General features: G+C 43.6%; 1 protein-coding gene across 3 annotated transcripts in view; it reads left to right on the plus strand.

Annotated features, from left to right (window-relative positions):
• ZFAT (zinc finger and AT-hook domain containing) overlaps positions 1-20,541 on the plus strand; it is a 209,111-nt gene that overhangs the window by 80,628 nt on the left and 107,942 nt on the right. For all 3 annotated transcript variants that reach the window (XM_019481784.2, XM_019481783.2, XM_014611508.3), the window contains one exon: positions 14,079-14,327. In XM_019481784.2, coding sequence (XP_019337329.1) covers positions 14,079-14,327 — 249 coding nt within the window. The remainder of the gene's footprint in view (positions 1-14,078; positions 14,328-20,541) is intronic.

The raw sequence follows: 20,541 nt of genomic DNA on the forward strand, positions 1-20,541 counted from the left end.
TCAGGCAGGAGCCTTCCAGCTGTGTCCATGTGGCCCAAGAGCACAGGCACAGGCCCAAGCACACAGGGACATAGCACAGCACTGGCCCTGCCCAGCCGCATGCCTGGGACTCGGGGAGGGGGTTCATGGAGAAGTGTGCCATGCTGTGTTCCCATACTGCTTTGGGCCACGTTGTGCAATGGCATGGATCCTGCCCAACTTGGCTGCATGCTGGGGACTTGGGGTCAGGCAGAAGCTGCTCCAGCTGCTCTCATGGCGCAGCCCTAAGCAACATGCAGGAACACAGCTATGACACTGTATTAGTGGTGCCTGTGCCACTACCAGGTCCCGGTCTGGCAGAGCCAGGATAATCTGCGCCTCCTGGCTCTCCTTCACCTGTGCCCCCGTCGGTGGAGAGAACCTTACCTCTGCTTTGACTTGCTGCAGACCAGCTGTCTGGTCTATGAATGGCTGTAGGTCCAGAGCTGTGTGCAGACAGAAGCCTGTCCAGGAGCTCAGTGCTCCCTGCCTTGGAGCATACATGGCGGGCTGGAGAGCAGGACAGGGTGAGCTGAGCCAGGGAGGGGAATGGCTGCTGCTGCTGTAGTGGGGTATGGCATGGGGAATGGAGAAGGTTGAGAGATGCTGAAAGCCAGGGCAGCTGCAGGCTGGATACCATTCTCCTTCAGAGGAGCAGCTGTGGACCAGATAGAATCACTTGGCGGCCCAGATCTGGCCCGTGGGCTGTATTTCGCCCATCCCTACATTAGAGTCTAACAGCTGCTGTGAACTGAGCAGCAGCATCTCCCTTTGGAAGTACTCCAAGTAGCGGTTTGTCCAAGCCGTCAGGAATTTTTTTAACTGAGACTGCATTAGCATTCTTGTTGGTAAAAGAAGAATTCACTGTTATTGCCCATATTTGTGATCTATATGGTATGTATGGCAGAGATATAGGGAGAGGTGAGGAGTTATTGGTTATCTTTTAAATGCACTGTCTTTTCATTCATTCATTAGACTGTCTTTTGCAGAACAACCTCTCTTACCCCAGCCTCCTCACACACAGCCCCCAAATAAGGCTTTATCTTTTTAGTGAACCTGATAGATTCATATTATACCAAATACTGATGCTAAAATATCTATCTGTGAAACAAATAAGCCAGGTAGGCTAGCAAGCAGAGGTTGGTAAAACCTGTAAAGTCCAGATGATAGGATGCTGAGACCTATTATTTAATATAATTTTATATTTTATAGAATTATAGTGATTGTTTCATTTTTTACAGTAAATGTGAAAATAAAAGAAGCAAAGAGATGAAATACACCCAAGGAATTGTACGAAGAAAAATTCAAAATTATGTATGGAAACATTCAAAATTATGCACAATTAATTACTTTTTTTATAAATTCAACTAAATATAACACTATTTCAACCTTCTTTAGAAATATATGCAGGTACCTGTGTGTGGGGTGTGTGAGAGGAGGGAGTTTGTGAAAGTGGGGGGTGTGAAGGAGTGTTGGAGAAAGTTTGTGGGCGGTTGTGGGAGTATAGAGTTCGTGGGGGGGGGTTCTGGGGGGTATGGGCCCCCCATGCACAGCCCCCCCACCACACGCTCCCCTCCAGCATAGCGCCCAAGTTTCATGTCTGCCGCATGCCCCACCCCACACACAGCCCCTGCCACCTCGTGCCCCCCCCGCACAACCACCACCGCCACCCCCCCAGCACAGCCCCCACTTGCCACACCCCCTGCACATAGTCCCTGCCAGAACATCCCTTCTGCCCACATCTCCCACCCACCACATGCCCCCTGCACAGACCCTGCCTGCCACAACTTGCGTTGTGCCCCCCCCCCACCCCCGGTACACTGTCCCTGGGCCCTTGGGACACTCCTGGCTGTAGCAGGCAGAGCCCCCCAGCAGTGCACAGCTCCAGCAAATCCTGGGGCCTGTACAGAGCTGGCTGGCTCTGCAGTAGCACGTGGGGCTTGTGGCACTGCAGGCAGGAACCATGTGCAGCTGCCAGAGACTGTGCCCCAGCCAGGAGCACCCTGAGGGCCCACCTGCTGCTGTTGTCCCCCAGCAGGGGCTGTGCACCATGGGGTGGGCACCATGCACCTCATGGTGCACCATGCACCCCGTGGTGGAGGACTGTGCACCGTGGGGTGTGGCAGGAGAGCCTACACCCACCCACAAACCCCCCTCCCCATGCCCACCCCCCTTCCTGTAGGCAGAAGCTCCCCTTCCCACTCACCAGCTATACTCTGGGGAATTACATGATATTACGTGATTATGCGCAGTTATACATTTTACGTGCAAAATTACATGGGTGCATAATTGCATAATTGCATAATTTCCTGGGGTGTAATTAAAATATTGGTCAGGACTTAGTCATGGAAATATTTGGAAGGGCCACCAGCTGAGTCCCTCTAGCTCTGTCATCCGTAGCTCTATCATTATTTACTGCCTTGGGTAGACAAGTGAGCTAAATCACCTCAAGTTTTACCCTGCTGTGAAGCACCCTTGAAGTTGGAATGCTTTTGCTACATTTGTAGCACTACAGGCTTCTGCATACAGAGCAGTCAGAGCAGCTGACAAGAATGATAAATGGCTTGGAAGGCAAGTCATAAGAGGAGAGGTTGAAGGAAATAGGCAGCTTGCAGAAAAGGCACAGCCCAGGCAGGGGACTTTGATTATGGTGTGTGAGTCCTCCTGCTTGGGCTTAAACTTGGAGGTTCCTGGGTAAAGGGCTTGCCCCTCTGCTCAGGGTTGAACTATTCATCATATTTGGGGGCAGGAAGGAATTTGACCCTGTGGTCAGATTGGTATGGATTATGGGGGGGGGGGGGGGGTTGTCTTTCTGAATAGCCAAGGTGCGGCCCACTTCCTTAAATCTCTTAAGCATATTTTAAGAAACCTTTGCAGAGCAAGGCATTGGCTGCCTTGGTCTTCCTGCTTTATCTGTGGCAGATTGGGGTGTTGTCTTGTGGTTGTGTCAAGGTCTACTGTGTAGTTGTGCTAGTAGACAATGGGTTTGTATAGGATAGCTTGAATACAGTTGACTGCCTCATGCGGGGGTGGACTAGATGACCTCTGGAGAGTCCTTCCAGCCCTAATTCTTCGATTCTGTGATGATACTGTCATAGGATGTAGATAATTCATAGAACTTTTGAAGAGCTCTAGAATTTGAGACTATGCTAAACCAACTCCAGGGGAATATTACAAATATAATTCTGTGCAATAATAGGAAGGAACTGTTTGGGCCAGCACTGTGTACATTCTGATTTTTTTTTTTTTTCAGTGATTGATCATTAAGTGGACTCATATTGAGAGGTCTCTGTGGATAATTCTTAGAAAAGACGAGCATAAAATAGATTTGTGAGGTTTATTGCATTATTTTCTTTTTGATGTGTCATCTTCATTTATGTTTGTGCCTGTGGGGACCTAATTATAAAGCGTAGAATGTTCTTCTGCATCCAGTACTGACCAGCATAAGAATTGATTTGGACAAGCTTGTGGTGTGGGGGTGGAAATCATCAGGATCTTGAGAAAACTGAGGGAACTTAAAGGGTTGTCATAGTGTTGATTTTTTTTGTTTTCTTTCTTTTTTAAACAACTAATTTTAGAAGTCCTAATTTCTGCGTAACCATCTCTCAATAGTATTGCTTGGTTTGTTTGGTTGTTTTTTTTTTCATTCTTTAAAGTACAGGGGAGCAGAACTATCATTTACTGTTAACGATCTCTCCAGGAACAGTCAGTCTCACTGACTGTGTAGGTAAACAATTACTACTTCAAGCATTATTGCCAATTATTGCCAAGTATGCGAAAGAAAAAAAGAGAGAAGATGTAATCTTATATTTGCCATAGAAATCTTAAGTGTTACTTCTGATTGTAATGAGCCCAACACTGTGTGGCAGGCGGCCAGAGAGGATGTAGACAAAGCATGCAAAGATTTTTGGCTGAGTGTCCATAGCATTATTTGGTAGCACACAATGGGAAGGATAAGTCAGACAGGATTCTTCTTAGGGTCATAGGAAAGTAGGGCTGGAAGGGACATCCTGAGGCTATCTTGTCTAGCCTGCTCAAGGCAGGATCACCCGTGACTAAACCATCCCAGCCAAGTGTCTGTCTAACCTGCTTTAGAAGATGTTCAGGGATGGAAATGCCACAATTTTGTTCCAATTCCTGCCTCATAGTCAGAAAGCTCCTTCTAATCTCCAGTTTCTTCTGCTGAAGCTTGAGGCCATTGCTTCTAGCTCTGTCCCTACAGCCACAGAGAAAAGCCCATCTCCATCGCCTCTAATTGCCCTTAAGTTATTTGAAGACTTATCAAATCAAATTCTCAAGACTAAATAACCCTAGTTCTTTCAGCCTTTCCTCGTAAGTATTGCTTCCCAGGCCCTTAATCGTTTTTGTTGCTTTCTGTTAGACTCTGTCCAGTACATCTACATCTTCCTTGACACGTGGGGCCTAAAACTGAATACAGGCTGACTCCAGGTGGGGGCCATATCAGTGCTGAGTACAGTAGAAGAGTCACTTCCCTTGATTTGCAAGTAACACTCCTGCTAATACAACACAGTGTGCTGTTGGCTTTTCTTTTGCAACAAGAGCACACTGTCAGCTCATATTCAACATACGATCTTCTGTAACCCCCAGGTCCTTCCCTGCAGTACTGTAACATAGCCAGTCATTCCCTGGTCTGTATTTGTACATAAAAGTATTCTGTCCCAAGTGCAGGGCTTTGCACTTGTCCTTGTTGAATCTCATTGCATTGATTTGTGGACCATTTTTTCCAGTCTACCTGATCATTCTGGATCCTAACCCTGCCCTCCAAAGTATCTGCAGCTCCACCCAACATGGTGTCATCCATAAATTTGCTAAGCAGGCATTCAATTCCATCATGCAAATCATTAATGAAGACACTAAACAATACTGGACCCAGGGCAGACCCCACTTGATTCCTTCTCCCAGCTAGACTCCCTTGATTCCTTGATGGCTATTCATTGAACACAATGATCCAACCAGTTATATACCTATGTTACAGTCCGTTCACCAACTCTGCATTTCTTAGCTTATGAATGAGGATGTTGTGGGAGATCAGTGTCAAAAGCCTTGGTGAAGTCAAAGTACATCACATCCCTTGCTCTCTTCCCATCCACAAAGCCTGTCACCTTAATGTAGAAGGAAGGGAACTTAGTCAGGCATGATTTGTTCTTGGTGAGTCAATGCTGGAAATTCATGCTCTTGAGAGATCACCTGTTCTGGAAACAAAGAGGGAAAGGGAGCAGGAACAAGTTACCAGAGGAATCTAGTGCCTTCAGAACGTTTACATCATGATTAATTTAAGCTATGGTCCATATGATCCTTCCTATTCCAGGATATAATGCTGTCTAGCATTTGTCACCCAGCCATGTGAAAGTGTTTGGGAATGTCTGTCAATCCAACTTCATCCACTTAGGGATCTACACTGATGCATCACATTCAAATGGCACTAAAGAGTTAGATGATTTAGTACCTTACCTGTTTGTGTTTTTTAAGTGAGTGTAAAATTTAATGAAAGGGTATATATAACAAATCTCTTAAAATACTGGTCAGACAGGAAGAGTCAGACCCTTTTCACTTGGTGTTTGTCTTGCTTAATTTCTTTATGGATGGCATGCTTAAAAATCTCCAACAGGTGATGACTTTGTTATAGAAGAACAATAGAAGCCTAATGGAAAAAAAGAAATGTAGCGTTAACTTTTTCAAACCCTGGATTTCATTATCTTACAGTAATGTGAGTTGTATCCCAAGCAGTACTCTGTGTGGTAGCTTGAATGCATATTTCCATCAAAGCATTATATAGATGCAACTGCCTTGCTCTGCCCCTAGGGTGCCTTCCTGTCTTTCCTGCCACGCCTTGATGGTAATGTAAATAAATGGAGAGGCTGCCCACAGATCTTTGCTAGGCCTCAGTACTTCTGGTCCTCTGTTTCAAGCTGGGCTTCTACAGTCACAAGCCCTTGGCTGGGCTGCTACAGTCAACTGCCCGGCTGGGCACCCAAGCCTTAAGGGTTAATTGCATGGCTCCGAAACCTCCTGTTTTACACGCTCCATGCCTCGCAGGTGTTAGGTGTTACCAGTATTGTCCCTCTGTTGTCTCTCTTGTGGCAGCCAGGGAGAGACTACCTTGCTAGCACCAGCTTGGAGCTTATATGTTCCCCAGGCTCTGCCTGCATCTGGTCTAATGACTACCTGCAGCTGTCTGATAATTATCCATTAGCCAGTTGCCCTGGCAACCTGTAGTTGTGGTACCCTGCCTGGCCTGTAGAGCTGCGTGGCTGGGCTGCTTTTCCTCTTAAAGGAACATAGAGCCCCAGGCTCTGTTACATAGTCAAAGACTGTTTGTTGAAGGTAATCTACACAGGTTGTTACTTTTGCTCTATTTATAAGGCATCCTTCAAGGTTTTGTCTGTCTGATGCTTAAAGTGCTGAGGTACCTAATGAAAAAATTGATGCATTTTCTGAAGAGTCAAAACAGCAAATTGGCTCAGTGACTCAAACCCTGTTTCACCTCAGAGATACCCATGTGCAGTCCAGTTCCTCTCTGCTCAAGTCTCTGAAAGACCATCAGTTGACAAGCTTTCGTAACGTGCCTTCATGTTGGCCTTAATACAAAGTCACTCAACGGAACCAGTAGGAGGTGGCCCTGTCTACCTTGTGTTAACTATCTTTCAGCACCTTGAGCAGGATGGAATAGGATTTTGTTTAAGCATTAGAGGCTCACTAGAGGCAAAAAAGGATTTAAGCCATTGTTTTTGTCCCCTTCCCTTGGATGTAGTAAAATGACTACTCTCCAGCTGTGGTGCATGGTTTCTGTGTGCACGCATGCTCTCTCTTCCACCCCTCCCCCCCAAATTTTCTGTGAAGCCATTTATTTTCCATATGTTCAAAGTCACCCTACTTAGCTATTTTCTTCTTTCGTGTCTTTTAAGAGTTTTACATTTACTTGTTAATCTTAAATTTTCAAATAGGAGGACCAGTGGCTTAAAATAAATATTAAAAAAGCTTTAGATAATCATCTTAGCTCTTAGTATGTCTTTAGTCTGTTGGACCAAGCAGTGGAAATTCAGGTTTCTCTTGAATGAACTCAGTTCAGACTAAAAGTTTAGAGTTTATTTTAGCTTCAGTGATTCTCAAATGTCTTAATTAAAATCTTAGGAACTGCAGTGACTGCTTTATTGCTTTGCATTTTTTCCCTTCAACTCCTATTTTACAGCTTTCCTTTCTGTTTTGTTCATGTACAGCTGCAAAGAACAGGTGGAAAGAGAAATAACAGTAGATATGCAAAATTTTAAGTAGAATAATCTAAAAGACTATTCTTTCTTCCTTTCTTTCCACAATGCCCTTTATTTGCACAATGAGAATTTCAGGTTTTGGAAATATATCTGGCTCAGACATTTAAAATTAGTAGACCATTCCACTGCACATCATAATTTAAGGTTTTTCCACATGACTGTTCTTTTCTTTCCTTTCTCACATCATCGATTACACTTTTCGTTCCCGTTTTATTGTATTTAACACAACTCAAAGTACTGTGTGCTTTAATGTTTTAATCACAAGGATCCTGAATGCCCTTCCAGCCTCTCTCCAATCCCATTGTGCTGAAGGAAGTACCACCTGTTTTAATTTTGTTCCTTCTTTTCATAAATTGAGCTTGTCCATGCATGCACACTGATCTTTAACTCTCAAGAACCTTTCTTTCCTGGTGACTGAGTCCTGCTGACAAGCACAGTAGAGAGAGGATTTCTTGAATTTAATTCTTCTCCAGACATCCCTGCTCTCCTGTCCAGAGTCCTTTCTGGAATTGAGTGTGTAGTATTACTCTGTCATGTGTTCTTCCCCTCTGAGCATTGTGGTGAGGATTTACTTGTTCTTACTCCAGTCTTCTGGGAAAAGGAATCAATAAACCATTTGTCCCCAGAAAGGAGTAGACCTAGAATTATTTGGGCTATAAAACTGGACCTTACAGAGAAGTTACAAACTGCTCTGTCATAGAATGTAACCATTAAGGGGGCTGACAGCTAGGAAGAAAGTAGTCTCTAGGGAGAGGTACCGAATAGGGCTGAGTGAAGCTTCAGTCACTGATTCGATTCGGTGGATGAATTTCTGAATCTGAAGTGAATCAGGAGACCCTTTAATTTCTCCGAATTGAAGCAGAACCCTCCAAATCAATTTGGAGAGACTCAGAAAGATTCGATGATTCGGACATAGACACAGCTTTATATGTTTTTTCTACATGCCTCAAGGTACCAGGCGGCTCGTCAATGCTGAGATGGTGGGGCGGATGGAGCGTCCCACGGGAGCGTGGGGGGGTCCCCAGTGCACTCGGCAGCAGACCCAGAAGTGGAACAGAAGCACTTCCAGTCCACTTCTGGGTCTGCCGGTGAGCATACGAGGGACACCCTAGCTTGACAACTGGTGCCCCCTGGGTCTGGGGGGGCACCAGGGGTCCCCCCATGGCTGATCACCGAGCTGAGGGGGTGCAGGGGTCCCCCACGTGCTTGGTAGTGGATGCAAAAGTGGACTGAAAGTACTTCCGATCCACTTTGGGTTTGCCGCCAATCACATGGGGGGGGGGCACGCTCCTGTGAGATGCTCCATCAGCCCCACCACTGCAACGTTCACGAGGTGTGCGTGGTACCTCAAGGTACGTAGAAAAACATTTAAAGCTGTATCTATGGCCGAATCAGCATCAAATCACAAAAAGGAAGCTTATAAGAAGTGGAAACTCAGACAAATAACTAGGGAAGACTATAAAAGCATTGCTCAGGCATGCAAGGATGAAATCAGGAATGCCAAAGCAAGGGATTTGAAGGGTAACAAGAAGGGTTTCTACAAGTATGTTGGTAGCAAAAGGAAGATCAGGGAAAGTGTGGGTTTCTTAATGAGTGGGGGAGGCAACCTTGTGACAGAGGATGACGAAAAGACTGAAATGCTCAATGTCTTCTTGCCTGTGAAGACTGAGGGAAAGTCAGTTCCCAGGCTACTACACTGGGCAGCACAGTTTTGTGGGGGAGGTGACCAGCCTTCAGTGGTGAAAGGACAGATTAGAAACTACCTAGAAAAGCTGGATGAGTAAAAGTCCATGGGGTTGGATGGGATGCACCCAAAGGTGCTAAGGAAGTTGGCTGTTGTGACTGCAGAGCCATTGGCTATCAACTTTGAAAACTCATGGCAAGCAGGAGAGGTCCCAGATGATTAGAAAAGGGCAAACATAGTGCTCATATTTAAGAAAAGGAAAAAGGAGGATCCGGGAAACTACAGATAGTCAGCCTCACCCCAGTCCCTGGAAAAATCATGGAGCAGATCCTAAAGGAATCCATTTCTATGCACTTGGAGGAGAAAAAGGTGATTAGGAGCAGTCAGCTAACAGCATGGATTCACCAAGGGCAAGTCAAGCATGACTAACCTGGTTGCCTTCTGTGATGAGATGACTGGTTCTGTGGATCTGGGGAGAGCAGTGATGTGGTATACTTTGATTTTTAGCAAGGGTTTTGATACAGTCTCCCACGACATTCTGGCAGGCAAGCTAAGAAAGTACTGGCTGGATGAATGGATTGTAAGGAGGATAGAAAACTGCCTGAAGCATCTGGCTTAGAGAGTAGTAATCCATGGCTCAGTGTATATTTGGCAGCTGGCATCAAGTGGACTGCCCCAGGGGTCGATCCTGGGGCTGGTTTTGTTCAATATCTTCATCAATGACCTGGAAGATGGCATAGAGTGCACCCTCAGCAAGTCTGCAGATGACACTAATACACTGGAGGATAGGGCTAGGATTCAAAGTGACCTAGACAAATTGGAGGATTGGGCCAAAAAGACTCTCATGAAGCTCAAGAAGGAGAAGTGCAAAGTCCTGGACTTAAGACGGAGTAATCCCATGCACTGGGACAGGCTGGGGGCTGACTGGCTGGGCAGCTGCTCTGCAGAAAAGGTTCTGGGGGTTTCAACTGAATAAGCTGAATATGAGCCAGCAGTGTGCCCTTGCTGCCAAGAAGGCTAACGGCATCCTGGGCTGCATTGGCAGGTATGTTGCCAGTAAGTCAAGGGAAGTGATTATTCCCCTCTATTCAGCACTGGTGACACCACATCTTCAGTACTGTGTTCAGTTTTGCACCCCCCTACAGAAAGGATGTGGACAAATTGGAGAGAGTCCAGCAGAGGGTGACCAAAATGGTTTGAGGGCTGGAGGACATGACTTATGAGGAAAGACTGAGGGAACTGGGCTTTATTTAGCCTAGAGAAGAGAAGACTGGGAGGGGATTTAATAGCAGCCTTCAACTACCTGAAGTTGGGGTTTGAAAGGGGATGGAGCTAGAATGTTTTTGGTGGTGACGGATGACAGAACAAGCAGCAACGGTCTCAAGTTGCAGCAAAGGAAGTTTAGGTTAGATATTAGGAAGACTTTTCTTACTAGGAGAGTAGTAAAACACTAGAACAGGTTACTCATAGAGGTGGTGGAAGCTCCATGCTTGGAGGTTTTCAAAATCCAGCTAGACAAAGCCTTGTCTGGGATGATCTAATTGGGGATAGTCCTGTTTTGAGCAGAGGGTTGGACTAGATGACCTCCAGAGGTGTCTTCCAACCCTAACTTTATGTGATTCTATGATTTTTCTCTTGAAACATCCAGAGTAGAGGAAAGAAAAAAATCTAAACCATAGACATTGTTTCAGGTAGGAGCAGGGATGTATGTGTTGGCTGGAGGTAGCTGCCTTCTTTACCACTACTCCTACTTTCATTCATTTATGGAAGTCTGCTCCACCTGCCTAACATTTTTTTACATATAAAAGGTATTCCAGCATTAAGGTTTGTGAAAGCCTTTTCCATTTAACATTTTCAGATATGACTAAGGAAAAAATACTCAAATCATAGAATTGTAGGTTTGGAAGGGAGCTCAGAAGGTCATCTAGTCCAGCTACCTGCTCAAGGTATGATTGTTCTTGGATCAACCATTCCAGTCAAGTGTCTTTCTAACCTGCTCTTAAAAACTTCCCAAAATTGAATTTCTGCAACCTCTCTGGGTAGCCTGTTCCAATGCTTAAACCCCCTCATAGTCAGAAAGTTCTTCCTGATATGGTAGGGAGGCAGTTAGATGAGCCAAAGATGCCATGGAGCTGAGGATGGCATCCCAAGTTAAGGATAACAAAAAATTGTTTTTTAGATACATAGGGAGTAAAAGGAAGGCCCAGGGAGGAATAGGACCCCTACTAAATGGACAGAAGCAATTGGTGACGGACAGGGGGGACAAGGCTGAACTCCTCAATGAGTTCTTTGCCTCATTGTTCTTAAGTGAGGGGCACGACAAGTCTCTCACTGGGATTGTAGAGAGGCAGCAGCAGGGTGCCAGACTACAATGCATAGACCCTGAGATGGTGCAGAGTCACTTGGAGGAACTGGATGCGTTTAAGTCGGCAGGCCCGGATGAGCTCCATCCGAGGGTACTGAAGGCACTGGCTGATGTCATTGCACAGCCACTGGCGGGAATATTTGAACAGTCATGGCACATGGGCCAGGTCCCAGAGGACTGGAAAAGGGCCAGTGTGGTCCCCATTTTCAAGAAGGAGAGGAAGGAGGACCTGGGCTACTATAGGCCAGTCAGTCTCACCTCCATCCTTGGCAAAGTCTTTGAAAAAATTATCAAGGCTCACATTTGCGAGAGCCCGGCAGGACAAATGATGCTGAGGGGAAACCAGCATGGGTTCGTAGCAGGTAGATCATGCCTGACTAATCTAGTCTCTTTTTATGACCAGGTTACAAAATGCCTGGATGCAGGAGTAGGGGTTGACATCGTTTACTTAGACTTCAGGAAGGCCTTCGATACGGTATCCCACCCCATACTGGTGAACAAGTTAAGAGGCTGTGACTTGGATGACTACACAGTCCAGTGGGTGGCAAATTGGCTAGAGGGTTGCACCCAGAGAGTCATGGTGGATGGGTCGGTCTCGACCTGGAAGGGTGTGGGCAGCTGGGTCCTGCAGGGTTCGGTCCTTGGACCGATACTCTTCAATGTCTTCATCAGCGACTTGGAAAAGGGAGTGAAGTGTACTCTGTCCAAGTTTGCGGATGACACAAAACTGTGGGGAGAAGTGGACACGCCAGAGGGCAGGGAACAACTACAAGCAGACCTGGACAGGTTGGACAAATGGGCAGAAAACAACAGGATGCAGTTCAACAAGGAGAAATGCAAAGTACTGCACCTAGGGAGGAAAAATGTCCAGCATACCTACTGCCTAGGGAATGACCTGCTGGGTGGCACGGAAGCAGAAAGGGATCTTGGAGTCCTAGTGGACTCCAAGATGAACATGAGTTGTCAGTGTGACGAAGCCATCAGAAAAGCTAATGGCACTTTATCGTGCATCAGCAGATGCATGATGAATAGGTCCAAGTAGGTGATACTTCCCCTCTATCAGGCACTGGTCAGACCGCAGTTGGAGTACTGCATGCAATTTTGGGCACCGCACTTCAAGAGGGATGTGGATAACCTGGAGAGGGTCCAGAGAAGGGCCACTCGTATGGTTAAGGACTTGCAGGCCAAGCCCTACGAGGAGAGACTAGAGAACCTGGACCTTTTCAGCCTCCGCAAGAGAAGTTTGAGAGGCGACCTCGTGGCTGCCTATAAGTTCATCACGGGGGCACAGAGGGAATTGGTGAGGTTTTATTCACCAAGGTGCCCCCAGGGGTTACAAGAAATAATGGCCACAAGCTAACAAAGAGCAGATTTAGACTGGACATTAGGAAGAACTTCTTCATGGTTAAGAGTGGCCAAGGTCTGGAACGGGCTCCCAAGGGAGGTGGTGCTCTCCCCTACCCTGGGGGTCTTCAAGAGGAGGTTAGATAGGCATCTAGCTGGGGTCATCTAAACCCAGCACTCTTTCCTGCCTATGCAGGGGGTCGGACTCGATGATCTATTGAGGTCACTTCCTACCCTAGCATCTATGATATCTAACTTAGATTTCCCTTGCTGCCAGTTACGACCATTTCTCCTCGTCCTGTCCCCTGTAACTATAGAATAATGATTCTCAACCTCATTAAATTGAAGGCACCCCTCAGAAAAATGCCATCTTTTTGTTTTCCTTTGTTTTTTTTTTTACTGTAGAAAAATAATAGAGCAGTATTTCTGTTGTAGAGAACCCAGAAAGAGTGCAACAAGTCGCAGTGTTTTTAATAGTATGGGGTCCTATTTGAAATCTCTGGGTTTATCTTGTGCCTCTTTTTTGCACACTTAACAGTACTAATATTGCATGGCACTCCATGGCACCATTGAAGGGATCTCAGGACACCCCAGGATGCTGTGATTCCCTGGATGATAATCACTGTCATAGAGAATTGTCTATTTCCATCCTACATATGAGTACCCTTCTGGTTATTGGAAGACGGTTGACAAATCCCCTTTCAGTCTCTTCTTTTCCAAATTAAGTAATCCTAGTTCGTGCATTCTATCCTCTTTTCCAAATGACCTGGAAAGTTTAAATTTATGTCATTTCCAACCAAATTTCTTTTGGGTAGGTTTGGTAACAGTTAAGAATTAGGAAAGTAATTATAAAATAATTGTTCAGTGTATTAGAAAAACAATAATCTTTTTGGAAAGAAACACTTTGAAGCCACCTTTCTTTGTCTGAATGCTTTTGAAAGACATACTTAAAGAACTTCTTTGAACATAATACAACTTAAATGTGATTTTTATGAAGTCTCAGAACACGCAAAATAAAATAACTTTTTTGAGAGCACATGCTTACTGATAAAACTAACATATGGCAATCTGAAAGAGTGCTCACATTTTAATTTTGGTGAATTTATAGTAATTTGACTATAAGATTTACTGCTGTTGATAGCAAATGTTTCTTTTATTGCATTGCAGGTGACAAAAATACTAGTAAACATCACTTTTTGAAGAAGAAAAGTCTTAATGTAAAACAATTACTTTTGAGCTTTGAGGCTTGAAGCTTTTCAAAATTTATTTCTCTTTTTTCACTTTCAGAGCTGTACAGACATTAACTAATCCCTCATGATAACCCTATTAAATTACATTATAGCTTCTTTTAAACTCTCCTTTTTATTGCTGCTTGTAGTGAAGAGAAAAAGGGGAAGACCAAAAGGGTCAACTAAAAAGTACTGTGCAGATGAGGAACTGGCAGAAAACAATAATATTCCAAGTGAGGAAGCTCAGCCAGGGCCAGAGGAAGGAACAGAGCTGGCTGAAGTTTTGCCGGGCAGTCTGGAATGCAAGAAATGCAACCGGAAGTTCTCCAATACACGTCAACTGAGAAAACACATCTGCATCATTGTTTTAAATGAAGGCGAGGATGAAGGGGACCCAGGTAAGAAAATGTCTAACCAATGTATTCTGTGTACATTCTTTTTTCTATTTTGACTAAAACCATGCATTGTTTCTCTGTGGAATTCTTTCATTTTTTAATATGACCATGTATCATTTCTAAGTGGCATACTATTTCTAAATTTTGTTGTTCACTTAAGCATACGTCTACTTAAAATAACAGCTTGATAATCCCTTCAGTTTACTTTACACTTCTTATTGGGTTACCTGCTGGTGGTGATAAAATCAGGAATTCCCAAACTGGTCTGTGGACCTCTTGAAGAGGAGGTACTTGGAAAGCTGACTTTTCATGTTGACCTTGGCTTTTCTTATTTTCAGCAAAAAGAAGGAGACAGGAGAAGATGGGAAAGAGAAATTGTAAGCAAAAGATTTTGAAGAATTAACTTTAAAAAGACAAAACACTTAATATACTATAGGCATTTTAAATCTACTTGACTATCACTCTTGCAGACAAAATTGCTGCAAGGATAATTGATTAGACTATTGCAAATGGAAAAGGTGGTAAACTGTACAGTTGTCAACTTGAAGAAAATGTGAGATTTCTGTAAATGATGACCCAATCAGGAAACCATTTGAGAACTTCTGGTCTAAAATTAATCAGGCTGTATACAAGTATCTGATCTGGGTTGTTCTCAGTCTTTATTTGGCTCTAAACACCTACAGAGAGGAAGGATGGCCCCGTAGTTAAGGTGCTGACCTGGGGCGTAGGAGTTCCGGGTGCACAAACTGCAAATGTGTTGCAACTCATTTATTCTCTTGATGCGTCTTGTCTGAAATTGGGATGACAGAACTTTTGTATTATGGCTTTTGAAGGATGAATACATTGAATATTGTTTATTTTTTCATGGACCACAATAGCTGAGGCTGTAGAAATACCTAAAATGTATAGCTACTTAAAACTGATTTGTGCTACTTGTGTTTGCCAATGCCTTTTTCTTAAGGGATACCTTAAAATATCTCCATATGGTTTCCAGAATAACTCTTTTTTTTAATTTAAGTACTACCTCTAGAACTGGTTCACTTGGGTGTTGTTGAGTACAGGATTTACGGTGCTGCACAGAATGCCAAATTTGGCACTTTCGCTTTACAATGGTCCATGTGGAAAACTTCTCGTGCTCAGAATTTTTCTTTAAGAGTCGATTTACGTGGATTCAGAATCCCGACAGAATGAAGTCCAAAGTATTAAGTTTCACTTGGTTTTGCACAAAGAGGGTAAATTTCATTCAGGTACAATGCCGAGCCTTATTGGCTCAGGTTTTCATGTTTGATCTGAGTTTTGAACTTGTAAGGGAAAATCATACTGAATTTTAAATTTTGTTACAACCATTTTGCATGGTTCAAAGTTTGCTTTGACTTTTATGTCCTTTTAATTCTGTTAAGCAATAACATTTTCCATGTGGTTTTCCAGTGGAGCATGTGTTCTCTGTCCGTCCTCACACTGTCATCCAAAACGCCAAATAAGAATTAGACAGCCAGACAAGAATGAGTCTGTTGGATTTACTTGACTGAGAAAGATTAGGGGAAAAAAAGCTTAAATGTGCTCACAGGACATGAAAGCTGTCACTTGATAAATCATTTTATTTTTGTATCTTAAATAGTGGTAGGATCTTTAAAATGTATATCAGTGACCTCCTGTCCAATTGGTTTAATCTGTGACATTAGATGCGTTAAGGCTCTTTGCTTTTTGTATGTGCTAGGTACACTAATAACACTTCTGATATGCCAGCAAAATTGTCTTTAGTCAGGGACTTTCTAAAATACAGCCACAGAGATCAGATGGACAGTCCAAATTAACTGCCTTTGACCTTCTACCTCATTAGAGCCACTAAAACATAGCTGGAGTCTAGCACATTGGTAGGCTTTTCAAAGTAAAATGGCATAGCTTTTTCCTTGTAAAAGAAATGAACTTGTTTTATTCTCAGGTACATTTTTAAATTTATCTTCTTTTATTTGTCTTTTATCTTATTTCATGCTCAAAAGAAATAGTTTTTAGGTACTTCATAATGAGGGCTACATCATTTTGGCATCTAACATGATTTGGGTCGGTCTAGCCCCAAAACAGTTCTCCGGCGACTATCCTGTGGAGGCTTTTTGAACCTTCAAGTAGTTTACCTCATTCTTGGCTTCTCCCTATTTTAAAGGAATAACTCGTCCTTGGAAACACCTAGTTAACTCTGAGACGAGCCTCTTGTAGATACTGCACCTATCTTCTCAAGAGCAGCGTCTGATCTCCCTGTGTTGGATTGCTCCATGAATTGCCTCACAAGTGTACTCCAACATCTGGATATGCAAAAAGTGCATACTTTTGAAGTGAGTGGACCAAAACTGGACACAGTACTCCAGGTGTGGCCTCCTCACCAGCTGTGAACAGAGTGGGAGGATCACTTCTCTTGATTAGCAAATGATGCTACTATTAATATAGCTCAGTATGCTACTGACCTTTTTTGGGGTTTTTTTGTTTTTGTTTTTTACAGGTGCACACTGCTAGCTCACATTCAGCTTATAGGATCATAGAAAAGTAGGTCTTGAAAGGACCACATGAGGTCATCTAGCCCAGCCACCTGCTCAAGGCAGGATCATCCCTGACTAAACCATCCCAGCCAAATGTCTGTCTAACCTGCTTTTGAAAAATGTCCAGGGATGAAGATATCATTGTTACTCTTCGTAGTCTGTTCCAAAGCTCGACCATCCTCATGGTCAGAAAGTTCCTTCTAAAGTCCAACCTAAATTTCCCCTGCTGCAGCTTGAGGACATTATTCTTAATCATATTCTTTATAGCCATAGAGAACACATCTACACGTGCGCTTTAATGCGCTGTAGCCTATTTTATTGCGCACTAAAGTGTCATGTAAAAAATGTGCTATTATGCTAATGCTCAGTAAAATAGGCTACTGCTCATTAAGTATCACTTAAAAAAATGTGTGCTTTCAATACTGTGCATTAGGGCAGCCTAATATGCATTTATTTAGTACCTGACACTGGAGGTACTAAATTTAATACACATTAGGAAAAGCGCATTAATGCACATGTAGACATGCCCAGAGAAAAGCCAATTTCCATCTCCTGTAATTGCCTTTCAGGTACTTGAAGACTGGTATCCAATCCCCCCCTACCGTCTTCTTTTTCTCTGGACTCAATAAACTTAGTTCTTTCAGTCTTTCCTTTATAAGTCATTTTTTCCAGGCCTCTAATCATTTTTGTTGTTCCCTCTTGAACTCTTTCCAATCTGTTCACTTTCTTCTTGAAGTGAAGGGCCCAAAACTGGACACAGTAGTCCAGGGAAGGGCTCAACCAGTGCTGAATAGAGTGGAAGAATCGCCTCCCTGTGTTTGCAAGAGAGTTACAAATGCTTCTAGCTTGTGTTTTTGTATGGTGTGTTTTTTTGGTTTTGTTTTTTTCTGCATAACAGGAGTACATTATTGGCTCATTCAGTTTGGGAACCACTGTAACCCCTAGGTCCTTCTCTGGAGTACTGCATCCCATCCAGTCAGTCCTCAGTCTGTGTTTGTTCATGCAGTTATTCCATTCCAAGTGCAGGAAATCACACTTCTTATTGCTTAATCTCATCTGGTTCATTGTGCATCAGGTTATTTTGGATCCTAGACCTACCCTCCAGAATGTCTACAACTTCACTCATCTTAGTGTCATCCACAGATTTGCTCAGTGTGCACTCAATCTATCACTGTAATACTTAATGAAGATGTTAAACAATATTGTACCCAGGACAGACCCCTGGGGGACCCCACTTGACGCTTCCTGCCAGTTAGACATCAAGTCATTGATGACTACTTAGTGAGCATGATGATCCAACCAGTTGCATATCACTTTTACAGCACTTTCTTCTAGTCTTTATTGCCTTAGCTTATCAATGTGAATGCTGTAGGAGACAGTGTGAAAAACCCTGCTAAAGTCAAGATAAAGTCAAGCTTTGCTAGAGGCAAGTCCACTATTCTGACCTGATCCGCAGAGTCTGTCATCTTATCATAGAAGGAAATCAAGTTGATCAAGCACAATTTGCTCTTGATGAATTGGTAACTGTCCCTGATCACTTGTTCTTGTCTAACTGGTTTAAGATAGATTCCTTGAAGACCTACTCAATGATCTTTCCAGGTAGCTAGGTCGGACTGACTGGTCTGTAATTTCCCAGGTCCTCCCCCTTCCCTTTCTAAAAGTTGGGTACTGTATTAGCCCGTTATCAATCGTCTAGGTATTCTTACCCAACCTCCACATGTCTTCAAAGAGGATTACTTATGGCTCTGGAATCATCTATCAACTTCTTCAGTATCCTAGAGTGCGCCCCATCTGTGGCCCTGCCAAGTTGTACGCATATAGCTTCTCTAAGTAATCCCCAACCTTTTCCACTGCTCTAGGCTGCTTGTTTTCTTTCCTATCTTTACTGTCAACTGCTAACCTTAAAAAGACATTATGGACAGTATTGTTCATAACCAGTTCCTTCTGCATTTAGGGAGGGACTTAGACTTAACGTTTTATGTGGTTTTCCTCTTAGTTCTGACATGTTTGTAGAATCTCTTACTCCGTTCTATGTCTGTTGCCAGTCGCATCTCAAATTGTGCCTTGACCTTCCTGATTTTTCTCTCTGCACGCCTGTGCTTTTTCTTTCCATGAATATCTCTGGATTGCATTTTTTCCTGGTTTTATTAGAGCTTTTCCAATGTGAATGATATTTAATCATATTTCTGAATCTCTCTAGGACCTTCCAGATTGCTTTTCTGCCCTGCTTGGTGTTCTCATCTCCTTCGAAGTTTATCATTGTATGGATGTCTGATTGCATTCAGAAGTGAAAACATACTTGATTGTCATGTTCTCTTTTGAAACAAACACATGCCACTATGACATAATTTCATATTCTAATATGCATGTATTAGGGTAGTGCATATGTTCAGTGTGATTTCATTTCTTCATGCAATCAGTTCACTTTTATTTGTCAGTTCAGAATATTATTTTATATTTGAAAGCCCAAAGCACCACGAATGTAAGAGAGAAAATGCTAGCAACACTAGCTGAGAACTTCTCCACACAAGCCAGGAAATTCAAAGTTATGGTTTCCACAGCAACCGTATCTCTGCCACAATGTGTCATATCTTATTAAGGCTTAAATTAAAAAGCATATTCAGTATGAAAAAAAGCCTTACATATATTCAGGAGTGCCAAATTAGGATTGCTGTGGCAACCACATCTTTGAATTTCTTTACTTCTGTATATGGAATGGGATGACACTATTGATCTTTTAGTTGCTGTTTCAGCTATTCATTTTCTCCGAAAATAAGACCGTGATTATAAAGTGTGTTTACTAGTTAAAAGAATGGTAAAGCTAATGTGTACTTCTTGAGAATGATTTCTGGGTTGAAATTGGGTAGTCAAAACATTTGTTACGTGCTGATTGAAGAAAAATTAGTTTGGTTAAGGTACAACTTGGGATTGTTGGTAAAATTACAGATATTTAAAATTCCAGTGTGGTGAACATTGTGGGAGAAACGGGAAAAGAATAAATAAGAGTAAAGAAACAAAATGAAAAGGAAAATAGCGGTTACATTTCCAGACATTAAAACATTTCAAGCTGTGGAGTAATCTGTCAACAGTGTGGCTAAGTACAGACAGTCAGAAAGCCCGAAGCTGAATCGATTCAGTCTTTTCAGGTTATTCTAAACTGTACAGATTAAATTGAAACAGAAGTGAACAGACATTTACCGTTGATTCAGGAAATGCAGCCATATGCCTGTAGTGGTTCAGGCTAGAAGCTGGGTGGTGCTAGAGCACAGCTCTCCAGCTGTGTGTTTGCTTCCTCTTCCTGCTGCCCCCGAGGTCTCTGGGATTTGCAGTCCAGAATTAAAGCAGTGGACTGTGCAGGGTTGCTCATGTCTTCTTCCTCTGTCTAGGTGCCTCTGGGATTTGTAGTCCATAGTTGCAGCCAGCAGTAAGTTTGAGTGGGGGAAGGGGTGTTTAGCACCCCCTCCCTGGCCCCAGACCCTAGGCGGGGTTTGCCTGGGGTGGGGGGGGGGAGCTGTCCCTGTCCCCGCACCCCCCGTACACTGGGCTGCATCCCCAGCTGGGCTTGCTTCCCCCACCCACTTGTCAGCCAGCCCTCACTGCTCCAGCTATGGAACGGGGTGGGGCCATTCCTGCTCTCTGGAGCAGACAGCCCAGCCCAGCCCAGGGCTAGAAAGCATGCTGGGATG

The sequence above is a fragment of the Alligator mississippiensis genome, chromosome 3 (assembly GCF_030867095.1).
Source record: "Alligator mississippiensis isolate rAllMis1 chromosome 3, rAllMis1, whole genome shotgun sequence".
In the NCBI taxonomy this organism is placed as follows: Eukaryota; Metazoa; Chordata; order Crocodylia; family Alligatoridae; genus Alligator; species Alligator mississippiensis.